The sequence below is a fragment of the Megalopta genalis genome, chromosome 8 (genome assembly GCF_051020955.1).
Source record: "Megalopta genalis isolate 19385.01 chromosome 8, iyMegGena1_principal, whole genome shotgun sequence".
NCBI lineage: Eukaryota > Metazoa > Arthropoda > Insecta > Hymenoptera > Halictidae > Megalopta > Megalopta genalis.
In genome coordinates, this window is record NC_135020.1 from 20,957,778 (window position 1) to 20,979,131 (window position 21,354).

General features: G+C 36.2%; 1 protein-coding gene across 1 annotated transcript in view; it reads left to right on the forward strand.

Annotated features, from left to right (window-relative positions):
• The window catches only part of LOC117227342 (uncharacterized), a 35,767-nt gene extending 18,310 nt beyond the window's left edge, over nt 1-17,457 (forward strand). Inside the window, exons 3-5 of the mRNA XM_033482485.2 lie at nt 1,327-1,679; nt 14,417-14,527; nt 16,136-17,457. Coding sequence (XP_033338376.1) covers nt 1,327-1,679; nt 14,417-14,527; nt 16,136-16,385 — 714 coding nt within the window. The 3' untranslated portion in view covers nt 16,386-17,457. The remainder of the gene's footprint in view (nt 1-1,326; nt 1,680-14,416; nt 14,528-16,135) is intronic.
• The last annotated feature ends 3,897 nt before the right edge of the window (nt 17,458-21,354 follow it).

Below are 21,354 nucleotides of genomic sequence, written 5' to 3' on the forward strand. Positions count from 1 at the left end.
TATTGATTGTAAATAATATATATTATAAATAACATAGTGGTGTGCATAATTATATACTCAAAGTGACTTTTACATTGTTACTGACGTCTAAACGAAAACTTAACAAAATATCGTATTTGTATATTTCTATTTTCTATTGTTTCTAATATATAAATATACAAGTACAATATTTTGTTGAGGTTTTTTTAAATATATGGGTGTCTCAGCTAAAAGAGGTCATCTACGGTACTGTGAATAATTATAAATTCAAAGTAATTTCTACATTTTTATACATATATTTAAACAAAACCAAACAGAAGCTATATTTGTATATTTCCATTTTCTATTATTTTTAATATAGAAATGTACAGATATGGTGTTTTGATAAGTTTTTGTAAATGTAACTCTGAGTCTATAATAATTCGCACCACTGTAAACTGTATAAGTACAATACAATGAAGTGAATTATTTGACGAAGAAAAGCTTTCTTGAATTCTAAATTTTGTTCAATGACGTGTGAAAATTAGAATTTGCATGAAAATCCGAAGTCTAGTAATGATACCTTGAAGCTAAGCATTTTTTGTCATACTTATTTCATATATTTATTTCAGATGTGGTTTGTTACATTAAATCGTTTTAGCCCTGGCAGTTTACACTTTATTGACCAACGATAGTCACACACACTTATTGCTTATTTATTTATTTTATTGCGTATTGATAAGATCACAGGACTGCAGATTTTGATAAAAATTTCAATGTTCGCACTAAACATTACAAAAATTAAATTAAAGGAATTATTTCTCTTATTATGATTAAGACATTTCATGTGGTAGAAGCCAAATAAAAGTATTGCGAATTTTTATCACTAATACATTTCAGATATTTGCATATAATACAAATACATAAAGATTGAATCATGATTGAATAGTAGCAAAATCGCAAAACTGTGTTTTAAATTTTAATTATTTAGATTAATTTCTATTTAGTTATAATAATATATCTGTTAACTTTTAAATATCCATTGATAACCGTTTTAAAGGAACTGATTAAAATAAATTTAAAATTTTTTTTAAAACGTTCAAGTTTCGGTTGTAAAATATTAACAATCAGGTACAAGCAAAAATTTTATTTTTAAATTCCGTAAACTGATAGGATTACAATCAAAAACGCAAGTCGATAATTCTCTGATTGCGAGCGAGCGGGTTTCTGGTCAAAGTAGCGGGATCCTCAAAGAATTAATAGCTTCAATAGCATCAAAAACAGTGGCGTTCACGGATTGGCGGAATTTATAGAAATCGTTGACGATAACCTACTATTGTATACAATCCCGACGATTGTTATTCGCAGATTGCGTTGTGCATGACCATGCATACTTTGACCCCGGACGATATTTTCACGGAGGGAGTAAACTGGGGTATCTCGTACGATTTGCCGAACGAGAGTAAGCCGATACTTGAGCCGTTTTTGCAGCTCAAGAAGGATCAAATGAAACCTGCTAATAAGTACGGGAGCTACGGGAGCTACGGGAGCTACGGGAGCAACCAGCTCGACAAAAACGTTGTCTCCTATCCGGGATGGAGCAGCTACGACAAGCATCACTTCAAGCCTGGCAAAAGGAAATATTACAAACCTGATTATTATTATCTGCAGAGAAGGCATCGCAGGGACCTTTATAGCAAACTAGAAACCATCATGAATGCGTAAGTATCATTGTTATTATTATAAACAATGGAAAGGGAATACTCTAAGTTTTTGCAGTATAACTTGGAATGTAATTAATAACAATAAAATTTGGCAAATGATAATTTATATTACAAACAGTATTTAACCAGCGAGTTGTTTTTGACTAGTATGCTTGTCATGAAGAAGTGGCAACATTTTGTGTTACGACGAGCATACTCGTCGGAAACAGCTACCTGGTTAAGTTAAATAAATAAATAAATAAATAAATAAATGTTAGTAATAACATCCAAAAAAGTCATTTAAGTGATAACACGAGGGGGTTCGTTTCTCGTCGGATACGTTCGGGTGGGGGTGCATTTACGTCCGACGCGCGACGGGACGAGTCCATTAACCCGTATTTCAAAATCGTAGCGACGAATAAATTCTGGCGAAGTGCAGCCGGAACGAGGGGCATACCGTGTAATAAAATGTAACGTGCGGTTTTAGCAGTCGCGATCATGATCGAACGATCACGGCCGCCCACATTTATGGAGAACCGTTGAACCGTCTCAGTTCTTCCGTGTCATTCGCGATGACGTATTTCGGTCGCTTTCTAGTAAAATGTCGTTGTCATTAAATCGTGGGCGGTATCCAAGTCGATGGCGATCTAAGTGCATCGAACACCGACAAACAAGGGCTGAAAATTGACTGCCTCTGGATCCAACGCGACTCTGCACACTTATGGCTGCAGACAGGTTAGAGCATTTGGGAATAACAGTAAATTCTTCCCAATTGTCCCTCAGCTTATAAACAAAATTGGACACAATTTAGGAAGAGAAGATACTAATATTCAAACTTCGTAGTCGCCGATTTTCAACAATTATAAAAACGAGGCGCAATTGTATAATTGTTGAAAATCGGCGACTACGAAGTTTGAATATTAGTATCTTCTCTTCCTAAATTGTGTCCAATTTTGTTTATAAGCTGAGGGACAATTGGGGAGAATTTAGTGTATAGATGTCTAATCATGTTTATGTGCATTAGTAGTGAGTCACAAGCAAACTCTTGGAATTGTAACATGTTTTTAAATAACATAGTTAGTATTTGACATCAAATTATACGTTCACGGTTGACAACTTACATCATTTTAGTGCTTTTCTAAACAACATAGTTACTTAGTATTTGACTTTAAATTATATGTTCATAGCTGGCAAAGCACCGTACTACATCAGCGATTTTTTGAGTAACAAAGTGACACAGTACTTGATTTAAAAGTATAATTTGTACCTAGTTGACACAATTGTTATAGTTTTCTTAGTGCTGAAAAATTATGATGAGTCCAAGAAAAAGGAACAATCAATTACATAGTATTTAAATATTTTGTTTGTCAATTTTTGTGAACTCTTTCTATCGATTATCCTCAAACAATTATTGGAAAATGACAATAAATGTCAGAATAAAAAAATTGACAGATGATTCCTATAAACGAGTTGATTGAAACCCAAGTTTCACGTTGAATTGAATCACAATGAATGTAGAAAGTGTGTTAGATACGATTTCCTACGATGGCCTACGTGTTTACTGTATTCACTTTAGGGAAACAAGATTTGAAAGTTTGTAATATGTTGTTAAAAACGTTATTTTGTACATATTTTTATTACACATATTACATATATTACGCTCAGTTTTCGAGATATTCACGGAAAAAGTATCATTGTTCTACTAACCCAGGCGTAGCCCGGTGTTAACTCCCCTTGCAGTGTAACAACTAGTCAGACTCATGATTAAAGATTTCATACATGATCTACTAGATATAAATGTTTTTCTTCAAAATCAAAATAAATTTTGCTTCTTTTGTTATCTACGTCTAGGAATGAAAGTAAATCAAGACTTTAAGAAAACAAAGATTTTCTCCTTCTATCAGGGAAACCATTAAAGACAAAGAAATTGTTGTGCCAGAGGATAACACTGACTTAATCCAGAGTTTTAATATCCGCAAATTTATAATTATAGGAAACGGTTATCATAATGCTATGAACGTCATAAATGAAGGTTAGATTCTGATTTAGTTCCCAGTTAGTAACTAATTAGTTAGTTAGTAACTAATTATTATATTACATAATACAAAATAATATACGAAGTGTCCCAAAATTATGGTACTTCTGGGAAATGTTAGTTTCCTGAGGTTATTTGAAGTTACTTTGTCCTTAGCGAAAATGCAATCCGCGGCTTTGTTTACGAGTTATTAACGAAAAACAGTGACCAATGGGAGGCGAGCTTGGCTGGCACGAGGCGGCCGAGCCAACGAGCGAACGAAGTCCAGTTCCTCTCATTGGCTCGGCCGCCTTGCGCCAGTCAAGCTCGCCTCTCACTGGCCAATGTTTTTCGTTAATAACTCGTTAACGATGCCTCGGGGAAAATTTTTGTAAAGGGAAAAGTTACTTCAAATGACCTCAGGAATCCCTCATTTCCCGGAAGTACCATAATTTTGGAACACCCTGTATAATAGTTAACTTGGAGAACTCTATTCTGAACTTAATCCTCTTTATATGAATGTAAAATCCTATTAAATGAACAAATAATCATAATCACTAGATGAAGATAGGTGGACCAGGTATATCCTATTAATCATGATAATCTGATTATGTGAATCAACCACTTTGTATAAGTGGAGTTTTACCGTAACTGCGAAATTCCTTAACTAGCCTCTCATATTGGAGAGGCGAAAAACGTAACTCGTGTTTATTACACGGAATCAGCGGGAATATAGGATTTACGAGGGACGCTCGAAAAATTCCAGATTATTGGTAAACAGAATTCTATATTTATAATTAATTGATGCGAGCGTAAACTTGTTGAGTCTCGTTTTATCAGGTATTCGCAGTACCGCGCGATACTTGCAATAAAAATGAAGTGTTTAATTCAGTTTTCTATACTTTCGATTGCACTTGTCGATAACATTTGTGAAACTATTAAGTCGACACATCCTGTGTGTGGTCACACAAGTAAATTTTAATAAAACTTATATGAGGGTTTCGTGTGTATGCGTTTCTAATAATATTTAATTATTTGAAATTCCTATGGATATTCAAGCAGTCCTCAATAATTGTTACAATTTTGTTGATATTTACTTTAATTGTTGTATAAAATTATTAATTTAATATTAAATATTATTCATATATAATTATTTATATTTATATAATATTATATATATTATTTGTTATTTTTATATTATATTTATATATATATATGTATAATATATAAATTTAAATAATTTATATATAATTATAATTTAATATTAAACATTTCGTATCAAAATATTACCCTACAAGGGATGACACTGACAAAATTCGTATCAAAATTCATTAAAATTGACATTCTCTCATTTTCTCATAGACCGTTCTCACGAAAAAGCGCCATTTTTTAGTAAATGTATACGATCTCACAATAAATAAATATACTGAGTAATGCTAGACACTTTGGCCAAAGTATGAACCAGCGTTGGTCATTACTCTATATTCCATTCTGAAATAATTATCCTAATGAATTCCATTGAGTCGAACATTTTATAGAAATAACAACTGTTCATTATTTGTAACAAATTATTCCTTCTAATTATTTCAATAATTCCTTCCGCTTCATTCAAATAAATTCATTCAACTGTATTTCTCAAATCTTGCCTCTATCAATAACTTACACACACACAGATCCACATTTGTTCGCATTTTTCGCTCACTTATACCACTCAAAAACTCGTTTTAATTACAGTTTCTGATTCTGAGTATTGTCTACCACGAAACAAAAGAAACATTCGATCTTCTCGCCCGAAAAAGAAAATGTCAACTCGTTCGCGCGTCTTAGACACTCGCAACCAGTATTCGTTTCGCAGCGAGCGCTCGGTCCCGCATGGATTGTTTTGTTCGAGAAGATTCCGCGTGCCATTTGCATGCATCCAATTTTATTTCGGACAATGGGAACAACCCGACAAAAATAATCAAGCCCCTCGACGGAGGATATAAATCTGGTTATGGGCAAAGCGTGCTCGCGTGAAGGCTGCAGGAGGGGGATAGAAACCATTTCCCCATGGTTGCTGCCCCCAGAAACAGATAAATGGTCTGCCAGGCTCGTTCAGAAACAACCCCATCCCCCACCCAGCTCGCTGCTACGGCAACGTTCCGCGCTGGTTGAGGCGCCACCTTCTGATTCATGCCGCCCTTAAGCAGCTCCAACACCGCCGTGAACCAACCCTCGGCAAACCACCGGAACGCTACCAACGTCTAGAATCAATTTCTGGCCAGTGGCGGATGCCGCGCCATTTGTTCGCGGGACCTCCGCTTGTTTATTTATTCAAAGAAACCATAACTCCACCCAGACGCCGGGGTCCCGCCGAAAATCAACATTCCACGGGGCTTTTACAATCGTCGCCAGCTACGGCTAAGAAACCGGGCACGTGTTGCGTCCTTTCTTGAAATCAAGATGCTTGTGGTTCCTTCTTGATTAATTAACGTTCAGGAGCTAATTGGAGACGTTGGATCCTATCATAAATAACATAATTTGTAAATTATATGTTTTGAAATAACATAGTTACTATTTGACTTCAAATTATATGTTCATGGTTGACAATTTACATCATTTTACTGTTTTTCTAAACAACATAGTTACTTAGTATTTGAATTCAAATTATATCCTCGTAGCTGGCAAAGCACTAAATTACATTAGCGATTTTCTAATTAACGAAGTTACTTCGTACTTGACTTAAAAGTATAATTTATATCTCGTACGCGATAGCACGAGTGGATTATAGTCGACGAAGATTATTTTGAAGGGGATCACGTCAATATTATATGGACGAAATAAATGTTTCTTAAAATAAACACAAATAGTACAGTACAGATACAAATTTTCATTTAGAATAAATATTATGCTTTGCATTATTAGTGGCATTATTTTTTACAGCTAATTGTAGACGTTGGGCCGTATCATAAATACGTTCGTTTCTATTCAGCATTTTTCCTTTCTTACCTAAAAGTGGCGTTTTATTATTTTCGCATATTATATTTCGTATTATTTTCATTTTAGTATTTATTATATTCTTCGCAGTTATTGCGATTAGAAATTTTTCGATTGCAATAATTTCTTAGAAGGCAAAGAATATTGATGCTTATTGTGTGTGTCTAAATTTACTTGAATGCTTAAATATTGATGTCAAGAGATTGGAATTTTATTCCAATTTTAAAGAACAGAATAACATCCTGTATTCAATAAGTTATTAGTAGAAATTTTCATGACAAATCGGACTCGTCAATGTATTTGGCAAGGGGTTAAAAGGATTGCAGTAAATTCTCTCCAATCGATTTATTCGACTCCAATTGTTAACAATCAGCGACTATAAAAACGTGCCGCAAGGCTCGAATAATCGTATCTCCTATTCCCAAAATGTCCACTTTTATTTACAAGCTGAGGGACAATTGGAGAGAATTTAGTGTATAGGTGTCTAATCATGTTTATGTGCATTGGTAGTGAGTCACAAGTAAACATTTGGGATTGTGACATGTTTTTAGTACTTATATATGATATAATAGTACAGTATAATATAGAGTATAATAGAATAATAATTAGTATTTGACTTCAAATTATATATTTTCATGATTGACAACTTACATCATTTTACTGCTTTTTTAAACAACATAGTAACTTAGCATTCGACTTCAAATTATATGTTCATAGCTGGCAAAGCACTAAATTACATTAGCGATTGTTTAAATAACAAAGTTACTTAGCACTTAACTCTCAAAAGTATAATTTGTACCTAGTTGACGCAATTATTATAGTTCTCTTAGAGCGTACAAAATTATGACGAGTCCAAGAAAAAGGAAAAAGTAATTACATAGTATTTAAATATTTTATTTGTTAATTTTTGTATATACTCTTCCTATAAATTATCATTAAAAAATTATTGATAAATGACAATGGATGTCAGAAACAAAAATGTAACAAATGGCTCCCAGAAACAAGTTAATTGCAACCCAAGTTTGACGTTAATGAATGTAACAGGTGTGTTAGATGCGATTTCCGTGTCCTACGTGTTGACAGTTTGTAACCTTGTTGAGCTCTACAAGTCTGAAAGTAAGCAGGAGTTTAATGTAACGATGTTTGTATTTTCACTGGCTGTGGCATGTTGATGCTGATACGAGTATACGAATGTCTGAGTTGGTTTAAAGTGGTAATATCTCCGGTGTGTGGAAATCTGTCTACATATTATTCTGGAATTTGTGTATATGACAGCTTAAAAAAGATTCCATTTTTAATTCGAATGCTAAACTTTCACATGAAATTACTGTGGAACGGTAAATTATTTGCAAATGAATGACGTGCCTTTATACCAGGGATCGAACAAATTGTGGAACTTTTAAATAGCTTTTCTTCAGGGAGTAGACCGTAGAACTTTTTCAAAAGTATTACCATGAGAAAAAGATGTTCTTCGTTTGAATAAATGTCCCTATGAAGAAAATTTTACTGTTAAAGACATTTTTATGAATGTTAACCCTTATCGCGACCAACGTGACATTATACATTAGGCATGAATGTCTGACGTCCGATAAGGGTGACTTAACGTTCACAATTTCTCCGACAGACCATTTATAAATGTCCCATTTATAAATATCGGCGATCCTTTCAAAATCATCAGTTTATGAAAGAGAAAATGCACTTTTTAAAAAATCGAAAAATATTATGTCCACGTGTAGAAGCAAGTTTACCCTTTGCACTCGAGATTATTTTAATTCCAAAATGAAGACGGAAGAGACTTCGAATTTCTTCCAACCTACAGTATTTCCATTTGATACGATCGTTTTTATATGATACATGTGAAATTGAACGCGTATGCTTACAAAAAACGTCTCTAATATTTGACAATTTATCGCGCGAATACAGACAAATTTAATAATGTGAGAATTCTTTTGAAGATAGTGCAGCAATTTTTAGTGTCGCCTCAGATACCAGATAATACCATTGTACATGCATTTATAGTCACATAGCTGATCTCTCCAATGTTACCAAATAGAAGTAGAATGATCTCGCATCTTTATTTCGTGTTGGAAACAAGGGTGTCCCTTTCATGACGTCTCTTCCCCATTCGATCGACTAACGTGAAATTGTATTTCGAAGCAACACGTGTCATTAATTTTTAGAACTAGATTTCAGCATTGTCGATAATTGCGGAATAAACTTGCACGTGACACGCAGATGTCCGAGAACTCCTGTTTGCGGCCGTTTAACCGTCCTTGGGCAGTCCCGAACAACACGAATCCGCATGAGGATTCCTAGACAAAGTTTAGTCGCTTTGAATCGATAGAGCTCCGCGACGCGATCAACGGAGACCGTGATACGCAAGATAAAGCGATTCGGAGAGGATACCGACATGGGAACCGAGCTTAGTGTAGCGTTACCTAATTCCATTCAGTTTCTTCGAATCCACTCCCGCGAACCTATATCCACCCTTTCGAACAGCTCCTCTGAATTAATGGCGGACATTTAGCCGGATTGGAGATCGTAGGACTCGACCTTATTGCACAAGATCGTGCGTTCCGCTATGCTCTCCCCCAACCTTACCGTCCCTCCCGAGGTAAACATTATGTATTTCAATAAACGTTGACACTAATGTCGCGCGATATTTCACCGATGTTGCTGGACCGTGTTCGTGTATACCAGTACCAACCCCCTAAAACATTAAGCGGCGAAAATCAATTCGAAAAATTCCTGCAAAATCGAACTAATTTCATTAACGAAACTGAGTTTATACAGTTAAAATTGATCGTAGCGAGTGATATTTTGATTCCTTAGCGCATTCTAAGCATCGTAAAAGAATTCACTTTTTCGAGTTCCTGCTTGTTTATTGCAGCAAACCCTCCAGTACTTTGGTAACTTGTAAATTGTGTCACTAGCAGACCTGTATTTGCGCGATGTTTCCAAATGGAATTAAGTTTAACGAAGTCGCTGGTTGCTTTTATGTACACTTTAATATTATAGTACAGCTATGGTCTTAGCGATGCGTTATTTGCGTTCTATCTGCGTTCTTAGAGTTCTACGAGTTCTGACCGTTCTAACAATTCTGGTGGTTCTAGCAGTTCTGGTGGTTCTAGCAGTTCTGGTGGTTCTAGCAGTTCTGGTGGTTCTAGCAGTTCTGGTGGTTCTAGCAGTTCTGGTGGTTCTAGCAGTTCTGGTGGTTCTAGCAGTTCTGGTGGTTCTAGCAGTTCTGGTGGTTCTAGCAGTTCTGGTGGTTCTAGCAGTTCTGGTGGTTCTAGCAGTTCTGGTGGTTCTAGCAGTTCTGGTGGTTCTAGCAGTTCTGGTGGTTCTGACAATTCTGGTGGTTCTAACAGTTCTGGTGCCCTTCCGTTTGTCACCTCGGTTTTTTTGTTGATTGGTGGATGGTGGGTTTTGGTGAAGGAAATGAAGCGTTTTTGATTGGAGATGGGTGTGTCGGAAGGAACTTGAAATGAGGAGTGGGAAACTGTTCGAAAGTTCGGGTTCTAAATTTTCCGTTTTGGGAAATATGGAATTTATGAGTCGTGTTGTCCGTTTGTCGGGTCGAATTTTCGTTCGGGTGCATTTTTTACTGTCGCAGGTATCGCATAATTGCTCAAGGGATGGCCAGGGACGTTCGACCTTCGGTGTTGCCGTCGCAACAAGACCGCTTCTGCATTTATAATAAAAATTAAGTAAAATCTGCATGACACAATTTCCGACTCGTTAAAATTATTAACCCCTTGGACTATAACGTTGTGTTACACTCATGAAAAAGATTACGGACAAGATCTATTACGTTTAGACGTTGTACATTTATTCTAAATCGAAATAAGATTTCATACGTCTATGATCAATACTTGATCACTACGTGCATTGAAACATACATCTTCCTGCCTTTGTAAGCATTTGTTAACGTCAAAGAAGTTGTAATTAGTGTAGAAATGAAAGGTAAATGTAACAACAGATATTCTTGTTTCTTACGATTCAGTTAAAAAATTTCTGTCGTACGCAAAGATCCGCTAACCACATCGTAAACAAATTCACCTTGTTCGAATATGTTACATAAAAATGAATTTTGGAAACTAGCAAAAATTTAATGTCGCCCATGTGTGACCCACGCAGCATTTAACGTTTTAAACAGACGACAACGAAATTTTTCTAGCATTTGTACCATGCGTTGTACCTTTTAAGACTCTTTGAGAATTGATTTAATTCATCGTAAAACAATTTATTTAATAATGTAATAATCGCTACGTTAAGCAATTAATATACGTTCATCATTAATATACGTTATTGTAATTATTTGGAAATGCATATAATCCTGTATTATCTCATCAAGTGTGCAATGTTTCAACCTAAATTTACTTGCAGTTACTAATTTGAAAATATGTAATAACAATTGAAACAATAACTTATAATAATTGACAGTTTAATTAAGGGTTAAGATGTATGGTACCCAATACTCTTCCATCTTCCTTGTATCTTGCACATCCTAACAATATTCGGTAGACTGAATATATTAGCAACAGAGAACATGTCATCAGGTTATTACAAGTAATCTCCTTTATGAGTCAGACTCGAGAGGAAGTACGGCAAGGGGTTAACTTGTCAAAAGGTCATTCTGTGCGCGCGTCGGCACATCAATTATTTCGAGTTAATCCATTTCCCACACAAGGAAGGATGAAACGTAATGACCTTGTTATCAATTAATTTGTACAGCATCGTGTGAAGTGGACAGCGCATAAAGCTTCTACGCTGTTACCACGCTGATAAATTGCTTCTATTCGATTCTCTTGGGATAAACAAACGAATCAACGCTTTTCAGCTTTCCTCGATGGAGTTGTTCTAACACCATTTTTGCTGATCTTTTAAATGTACAGTAAATTCTCCCTAATTGACGCTCAGATTGTACACAAGAATGGAGAATTTTGGTAGAGGAGATACGATTGTTCGAGCCTTGCGGCTCGTTTTATTGTCGAATAATTAATTATTATACATTGATCATTTATTATCGAACTTCTATTTTAGACATAACTCAGTTATTAAGGTAAATAAAGTGTTCGTTTAGCTTAAATATCTGCACTCTACTGATTCTAGAGATCATATACAGTAAATTCTCCTTTACTGACGCTCAGGTTGCAACTAAGAACAAGAAAAAATCTTCCTTGTTTTTAACTAGAAAAACCAGGAAAAATCTTCTTTGTTTTTAATTAGAAAAACAAGACAAAATCTTCCTCGTTTTTAACTAGAAAACCCAGGAAAAATTATCCTTGTTTTTATCTTAAAAACCCAGGAAAATTCTTCCTGCTATTAACTAGAAAACTCAGGGAAAATCATGCTTGTTTTTAATTAGAAAAACTAGGAAAAATCTTCTGCATTTTTAACTAGAAAACCCGGGAAAAATCTTCTTTGTTTTTAACTAGAAAACCCAGAAAAATCTTCCTTGTTTTTAACTAGAAGACCTGGGAAAAATATTCGTTGTTTTTAACTAGAAAACCTGGGAAAAATACTCGTTGTTTTTAAGTAGAACACCTGGGAAAAATACTTGTTGTTTTTAACTAGAAAAACCAGGAAAAATCTTCTTTATTTTTAACTAGGAAACTCGGGAAAAAGCATCTTTTTTTTTAAACTAGAAGACCCAGAAAAATCTTCCTTGTTTTTAACTAAAAGACCTGGGAAAAATATTCGTTGTTTTTAACTAGAAAAACCAGGAAGAATCTTCTTTATTTTTAACTAGAAAACTCGGGAAAAATCTTCTTTGTTTTTAACTAGAAAACCCGAGAAAAATCTTCTTTGTTTTTAACTAGAAAACCTAGGAAAAATCTTCCTTGTTTTGAAGTAGAAAACCTAGGAAAAATCTTCCTTGTTTTTAAGTAGAAAACCTGGGAAAAATACTTGTTGTTTTTAACTAGAAAACCCAGGGAAAATCTTCTTTATTCTTAACTAGAAAACTCGGGAAAAATCTTCTTTGTTTTTAACTAGAAGACCCAGAAAAATCTTCCTTGTTTTTAACTAAAAGATCTAGGAAAAATATTCGTTGTTTTTAACTAGAAAACCCAGGGAAAATCTTCCTTGTCTTTAACTAGAAAAACCGGGAAAAATGCTCGTTGTTATGAACTAGAAAAACGAGGATAGATGATGAACGTGCGTTGATTTTGACGCTTGTGTGCCCCCAGCCTAAAAGGAACGTCGATCCCGTGACGCGCGCCGTTACGCCCGTTCGACGTACAAGACTTTAAAAGAATCGATCGCAGCCGGCAGGCTTCTGCGCGGCCACTCAAATCAAGGGTGAAATTATTGGAGAGGCGAAACGAATTTTTGAAACGTTCCCTCAAAGAAGACTTTAATCTTCCTGGAAGAAAGGTCGGCCAGATAAGAATACACCATGCCCCCTTTCACATCTAACGAGACGCCTGTTCGACGGCAAAAGGATACATTAATACGCCCTTCTTGGTTATTCCACGTGAAACCTCTTCCGTATCGCTGCGTTTACCGTGCACCAACAAGCACCGGCAACGATGTCTCGCGTGACACAAGTTATTATCATTAATTTATTAGAAGCAGAGCGCGCGGATCTTCCAGCGATCAGAAATTCTGGTTCGGTGATCTAAAAAGTGTCGAGTCAAAGGGAAATTCTTATGCGACTCTGTCGGACGCTCAATAAATTATCAAGTTCGTTGGAATTGTTGTAATTCGCAGGTACGTGGGATTTTAAGATAATTTAAGATTTTCTGTATAATTATGATCATGGAATTCATTGAAAGCATGCGATATGAAGGTAGTAGAATAAGGTGAAATACAAACAGTGGAATAATTTTGAGGGCTCGTAATTTCATAGATGGAAGCGTAGGAGACATTGGAGGTTGTCTGTGCTTCCATATGTGGAATCCCAAACTTTTTAATACCCTGGTAACTGCGGCACGTAATTAACTATAAAAAGAACTACTAACAATAAGGAACTTTTATCTAACAGATATTTCGAAAATATCTCTGCCGGCATTTCAGGTAATTCGTCCTATATATGCAATGAAATATTATAAATAATTGTTGTTATTAATTTACTAAGTGAAGGCAAATTTGTGAAGCATAGATTACATAAAATGCGATGCCAACAATAACTGCGGGACTTTATCAGAAATAAAAGTTATCTACACTAATTTCTAGATCAGGAGTTAAATAACATTGTATTTTTTTCTTAAGAATTTTAATCATTTGAAAATAATATGGTCACGTTCTTATATTCTTCCGGCGATGATACAATTTTCTGTTTCACATATTATCGATTTTCTCGCGAATGTGTAAAGATATATTACATTATATTATATTATATTATATTTTAATATTTTAATTTTAATTTAATATTATGTGTTATATAATATAACACAAAACTATAAAGAATGTAAGGATGTGGTTACATTATTTTCAGGTTGTTACAATTATTGAACGAAAAAACACACTTTCACGTCATGCGTAAGGATCTAAATGTAACTAAAAGAAATCGAGAAACCTTGCGGCTCATTTTTGTAGTTGTTGACAATCGCAAAGCTCGAATAATCGTATCTCCTCTTCCCAGATTCTCCATTTGTACAATCTGAGCATCAATTAGGGAGAATTTACTGTACGTCTTACGGAGTGCTTCCACCGAACGAGCAAATGGCAATTGAACAACAGTCCTTCTTCCGCTTAGTAGCGTCCCCCAATATCCAATTTTCCAAAAGATCCGCTACCCTAATTTCATGCGTTCTTTCAGGATGAACTTCGACGGCAGGGCGTGCGTGCTTCGAGCCCTCTGCGAGGCTTCCCAGCGTCTCGTGCCGAAAGGGAACACTCTGGTCGAGGAGATGATACGGATATCGTTCTCGTAAGACTCCGAAGCAGCAAAAAATGATACCAGTCGTGGCGAAGGGTCCCTCGTCCTCGTTACCGTCCTTACGGTTAAATTTTAGGGTCGGCTTCGGTCGAAAATCAATACGATTTGAGCATAATCTTGTTTCGGCGGAGAAAGTAACCGGCGGAGATAGCAGAAACTTCAATTAAGTGGTGAACACTGTTTGACGGTTGAAAAAAAGAATGTGTTTTCGATATTCCCTTTCGAGAGAGGCTAATTTGTATTTATTCTTTAAATTGCTTCATAATACTTGGAGCTATTAATAGCTTTAGTTTGTATCAAAATGGTCCACGAATCAATGCCAAATGAACTTCAATAGTTGGGAATTACGTAAAAAATTATTCAAAAATGACTGAAATTTCATAGCGAATTCAACAAATTATTTGGATCGATATAAAATGACAACTTGTTTTGACATGTAGCTCTGTGATTGAATAGTCTATTTATAGGTTTCCGATAATTAAAGTGTTGGAAGTACGAAAAAACAGACTAGAGGACTATAGTGGAATAGTATCGTGGCATAGAATAATGCCATTTCTGAAAACTTAATTTCGCAGACCTACGTTTCAGATGGAAAAAGTAAAACATGCACCTGTAGAATTCAAAATGAAACGAACTAAATAAATAATTAACAGTTACGCAATGCGCGTACAACTGGAATGAAAATTCATCGTCTTAATTAGTTAGCTGTGGCGCTTCCTTTTCAGACATATGTGTCGCGAGAAACAAGCGATGACGAGTATACTCGTCAAACGCAGAGCAAGTGTCGCTGTTAAAATATTGGATCAAAAAGACGGTTTTATTCTATAAAATTACCAAATTTATTATTAATATTTACTTATTCACTTAACATTAACACATACTACATACATAATAAAGGAGAAACGCCGGAAAAATAGAATACTTATAAAAATTAAAAATTTAAATTGCTGCCGTAGTGTGGTATTCGGCAAAGCAAGGAACGATAATTCTTTTCTAATTCAATTCTTTTTCAATCTTATTTTTAGAACAATGTAAACACCTTCGTGTAGGATTGACAAAATATTCCAAACATCTTGAAATTCGGGAATATGTTTTTGTTTTTACTAAAATTACAATTTAAATAGGCAATGGTCACTACTTTTTACAAACGACGAGTATACTCGTCACGGCACAAAATACTGCCACACTTCTCCATGACGAGTATAGTCGTCAAACACAGCTACCTGGTTAACAACCGCTACTGTACTTCTCGAAATACGTGATCGTCCAACCTAGAAAGCAACGAAAGCAATCTTACACCAAAGCTACCGAAGCCTCCAAATTTCGAAATTTGTTTATACTATTCTGCGACTCGATGTATTCAAATGCGACGCTGCAAGGTACTAGGTCGAAAGGATTTTTTGAAGCCGCCACAATAGGAAACGCCCCTAAGCGGCCGGGAGTAAAAAGAAACTAGCTCGTAGTCCTTGCTCGGGAGCCGTGTATAATGCTGGATGTTCTATCCTGTCCGAGGCCCTTCGTCCGCGAGTCACTGGAAGTATCCTCGTGGGCCAGCGACACGCGAAACGTTTCAGTGCTCTTTCCCATTGGCCCTAACAGGTTCCCTTTGAAGCGGCTGTTCTCGTCGGAGCCGGAGGAGCACCATACGTACGGATCGGCTCATAAAGCGGGCCACGAGGGCCAAGATTGCGCTGGCATGTTCGCCGAATGCAGTTTCTCCCTCATCGACATGGCCCTCGGGAAATACGACGCGGCACGGACACGGGAACCACGATTTCCGCCCGGATACGCTGCAGCCACCGATGCGGTACGCTCTTCCGGGGAGTGGACGAGGTACAACATGAAATAAGACGACGCATCTGACTGGAAGACGACTTAGGACGACGCGTAGCCCGGGAAATCCAGCCACCGGGCTTTCACCGAAGGTTTCGGGGCTCGTTCACTCGATATCAGCCGGAACTTGTTCGATGACCTCCAGCCGGACAGCCGCGCCGACGCACAGTGGAGTATTCTGCCTCAAAAGCTAGAAAAAGTCTGATCTAGGCCTGATGTAGATTGCTGAAAGTGAAGGACTTTGCGGACGATGTGTAACATATAAAATCTTCACTAACTGCGTTAGGTGAATTCATAGAAAACGATATTCAAATACCTTCTCCGAGTGTCAAATACGTTCTACGTGAAAAAATAAGAAAACAAAATATGGTGTTACATTTTCGTATTCGGGACTCCATTTTCGAAAAAAATAGATTATTCTTCTATCGCAGTTACCTCCGTCCGAGATAGCATTTACAAACATTGACAGCGATGGAAACGTTCCGTTTTTACTGTCCGTTGCGCAGAAGAAGTCCGCATGAGAAAAGTGTAGGACCGATTCCTATCAATCCATTCGTGTCAACGCCCTCGCAGAAATAGGATAAACGCGTTTCCCTTATTGGCAGATTATTGGCCTTTCTATTAGCTCAAAGTGCACGCAACACCGAATTTCCACGAAACGAGGGACTCGAGTCCGGCCGATTAAAAACAAACAACGCCTCCTGACTCCCGTCACGGCTCCCCCCCCCCCCCCCCGTGGTCGCCGTAGCCGCTAGGAGCGCATCAGACGCGGGTGCCTGTGCTTTACGTGACACGGGCGAGCGAGACGCGCGACGGGAATCAGGAGGCGTAGAACAGTCGAGACAAAGTGAAACAGACATAACAATTACAAGATGCAAGAGCGTTGACTTATCCCTAAAGCATCTCTCATCAATTGACCGGTTTGACTATTATTGAAATTATGAAGATACTGAAATGTGATATAGAAATTGTAACAAATGTAAGTAAGTGTCACTTTTAACTCTCGGCAAGATTAGTGTTAAATAAACCACTTGAAGAACATTTTACCATTAAAATGTATATATTATAGAGATGAATTTTGCACGTAAGGGGCGCGAAATATTTTTGAATTCAGTCTTGTGTCCTGCTCCTCAATATGTCCTAAATCGTTGCCATGTTATAATATAATCAGTAGAGACAAAGTTGTAAAAAAGATCTTTTCTAACAAGATTCATTCAAGTAAGATGTCAATTATGATATATCCAGTCCATTTAGTCCATTTTTGCTTATTTCGGGAGTTTACTCTATTCCAGTTACGTAATTGCAGTAATTTCTCCCTAATTCGCGGTCACATCGCGCACAAAAATGGACAATTTGCGAAGAGGAGATACGATTATTTGAGCCTTGCGGCTCGTTTTTATAGTTACCAATTGTTAACAACTTAAAAAACGAGACGCAAGGCTCGAATAATCGTATCTCCACTTCCCAAATCCTCTATTTTTGTGTACAAACCTCAGCGATAATTAAGAAGACTTTACTGTATTTGTAATTACTAATTACTGATTAGCATCGTGATTAATATTGCATTATGCAGTAAACGCGCTCTACTATACAAAATATGTATTTTCTATATTTATGTTGCATCATATAATTTCTTGAAACGGTTATCTAGTATGTTGCAGTTATACAGGGTGTTCCACAATTATTTTAACAGCCGAAAATGAGGGGTAGCTGAGGTCATTTGAAGTAACTTTTTCCTTTGCGAAAATACGATCTGCGTCTTTGTTTACGAGTTATTAACGGAAAACACTGACCAATGAGAGATGACGGCGCGAAGTTCGAGGCTTTGACAGATGGTCGGGACGGACTCGAGCCGCGTTCGAAGTATTGAACAAATCACGAAGCGAGAACTTTCCAGATTTTTTTTACTACGTAACGGTGATATTTTTAAGAAAAACGCTGTTCACCTTTACTTTAGAACGTCAGAAGGTTATGTCACCGTTATGTCACGGTTATGTCAAGGTTATTGATAATATTCTTCATATTTCTCTAACAAACATATCCCTTACATCCTTTAACACGATTATTATTTATTAAAATAGCTTTGCGAATCATTCGTTGAACTGTGTGTTCGAACACGGAATTATTTAGATTAAAATATCATTTACGTACTTTGTTAATCTTCACTGTACACCTCGCTTTAAAATTTCATATGTTGACCTTGACGTAACCTTGACATGACCTTGACATGACCTTGACGTAACCTTGACATGACCTCGACATGACCTAGACTTGACCTTGACATGACCTTGACATATCAATGTCGTGTGACCTTGTCAAGGTCATGTCAAGGTTATGTTAAGGTCAACATATGAAATTTCGCTTTGCGAATCATTCGTTGAACTGTGTTCGGACACGGAATTATTTAGATTAAAATATCATTTACGTACTTTGTTAATCTTCACTGTACACCTCGCTTTGAAATTTCATATGTTGACCTTGACGTATCCTTGACAAGACCTTGACATAACCTTGATATAACCTTGGCATAACCTTGATATAACCTTGGCATGACCTTGACATATCATGATAGTTTTCGTTCAAAAAAGTTGTAGATTACATTGTATAGTATAATTGTCAAGAGAAAACTTCAACCTATGTATGCTAAATAATTGAAATCGCGAAAAATAATTTTTCAAAAACGGTAGAAATATTTGGATCCATTTCCAATGCTTTTTCGAATACAAAGAAACCCTCGGAAAAATAACAATGTAGGGAAAACAGACCGCATGGTTACAAATTTCCATATCAATACCAATAAATTTCTACAAGCCACGCTTCGATCCAGTTTGAAGTCTTTATGGCCAAAAACACCGGCGTACAGTAGTACCGATCATGAGTCTAATATGTCAAATGTTCCAAAACGAACTGTGTTGTATCTACGAAACAAATGTCCATTTCCACTTATAATACGTCAAACATAAAGATGTAAAGATACAAAGTCAAGCGTGATATCAAGTAGCAAAGCATCTGATAGATAAAAATATTTCTCTGAGTGTTCACAGTTTTCGAAAATAAGAATTTTTTATTTTTATATACTATACAATAACTAAAAGATAAAACGATAAAAGAGGAAACGTTAGTATACATGTATCATTCTTCAATAAAGTAATATTAGTAATAGCAACAATAATAATAATAATAATAATAATAATAATAATAATAATAATAATAATAATAATAATAGTGGCATCTTATATAATTTTAGTAAATTTCAGCAATAGTGACATAATATTTAATTACTCGCATATTCTAAGAACGTATTCTCTTGTATACAGGGTGTCCCAAACTTATTGTACTTCGCGCCAGCTGATCTCGCTTCTCATTGGTCACTGTTTTTCGTTAATAACTCGTAAACGAAGCCGCGAATTACATTTTCGCTAAGGAAAAAGTTACTTCAAATGAGTTAAGCTATTATTAATTAGTATTAGAATGTTACTTCAAATTTTTCGCTTGTGCAATAATTTTGAAACACCTTGTATAATAAAGTTTTTATCCTGTATAATATACCTATTAGACAAGTGTTTTTTAGCTATGTATATGTGCCGATAACCCTCATCCACAGCGACGTTCGTTCTACGAATTGGCCCGCCGACAAAGGATTAATTGAACTTGCATGTATCGCCTTGGACTTTTTATAACCGTTGTTAAATGGTAAACGTAAATATCTGTCGAAAAATCCCACGAGTTGGAAAGCAGACCCAAAGTCGCTTTGCAATTTTTACATGGGAACGTGAACAAATTTCCAACCCGAGTGGTTACCCGAGCAACCGATCATTGACACGCGGGTTAAATAAACATCAGTCGTGTAGAAAGCTTGGCTACGTTCTGTCGGGTACTCCAAAGGTTAATAGCGGCACACGACGATAAACGTTCGAAATCCGGATGAGATTTTTTTTTCAAGGGTCATCGTTTTTTCCTTTCTGATCTCTCTGCGCAGGTTTTTCGAACGCATCCAACGTCCACGATTTGCGGCTGGATATCGCGCGTTGTCACGGAGCGTCACCGGCGACGATAAGGAATGAAAAATCATTGCACGTCCCTCGGAAAGGGAGGCGTTGGTCAGGACGCGAGGACGTCGAGTCTGCTTCCGCGGATAGTATACGCGGAACAGTACATTGTGCAAAAAAAAACAGTATCCAAAATTTCTCATTCTAAAGCCTTACGGTGCATATATTGAAACGATTTTTTGTCTTAATATTTACATTTCTAACGAGACTTCTTGTGTCGATTTTTAATTACTCTATGTTCGTGAAACAAATCGTAAGTAGAATTAATGCGGGTATTATTGCGGACGTCCCAAATACTGCGGTATTTTATAAAAGTAATAGAATCTAACATTTTATAATGTGTAATCTTCTAGAAATGAATCTCATAATTTTGTATATGTTTAATATTGAAAATTTATGGCATACAAGTAACAGCAACCGCAGTTTTAATTCATTTATTGTCTGTTGATATTCGGAAGCTTATGAAAACGTCGAGTCTAATGAAATACTCGTAACAGCAGCTATGAACGCTGATTCGAAAGGCATTTATATTTTGGTAATTAATAATAAACTATTCGTTTTAGCGTTATTTTTAGATAAAGTAATCATTACTTTGATAAAAAATGGACGTACACTGACACTATCATCTGTCCTCAAATATTATTTACTAACACAGTATTTGGTGGATACTTTTTTACTATGTGTGTACATTACTGCGATGCTTTATCGAACTGCATACCTTAACCTATACAATGCAGTTCTCGATGAGCCGTTGCAAACACGCTTGATCGTAGAGTACCTATACCTAATTTCTACAGTGCTACAGTGAGAATATCTTGATCCTAGTAATTGCAGTTGTGTGTGTACATTTAAAAGAAAATGGGTTATGTCAACCTTGACACGCAGTAATCGGAACATCCGCTGTATTTGACTCGCAGTAATAGAAATACAACCACA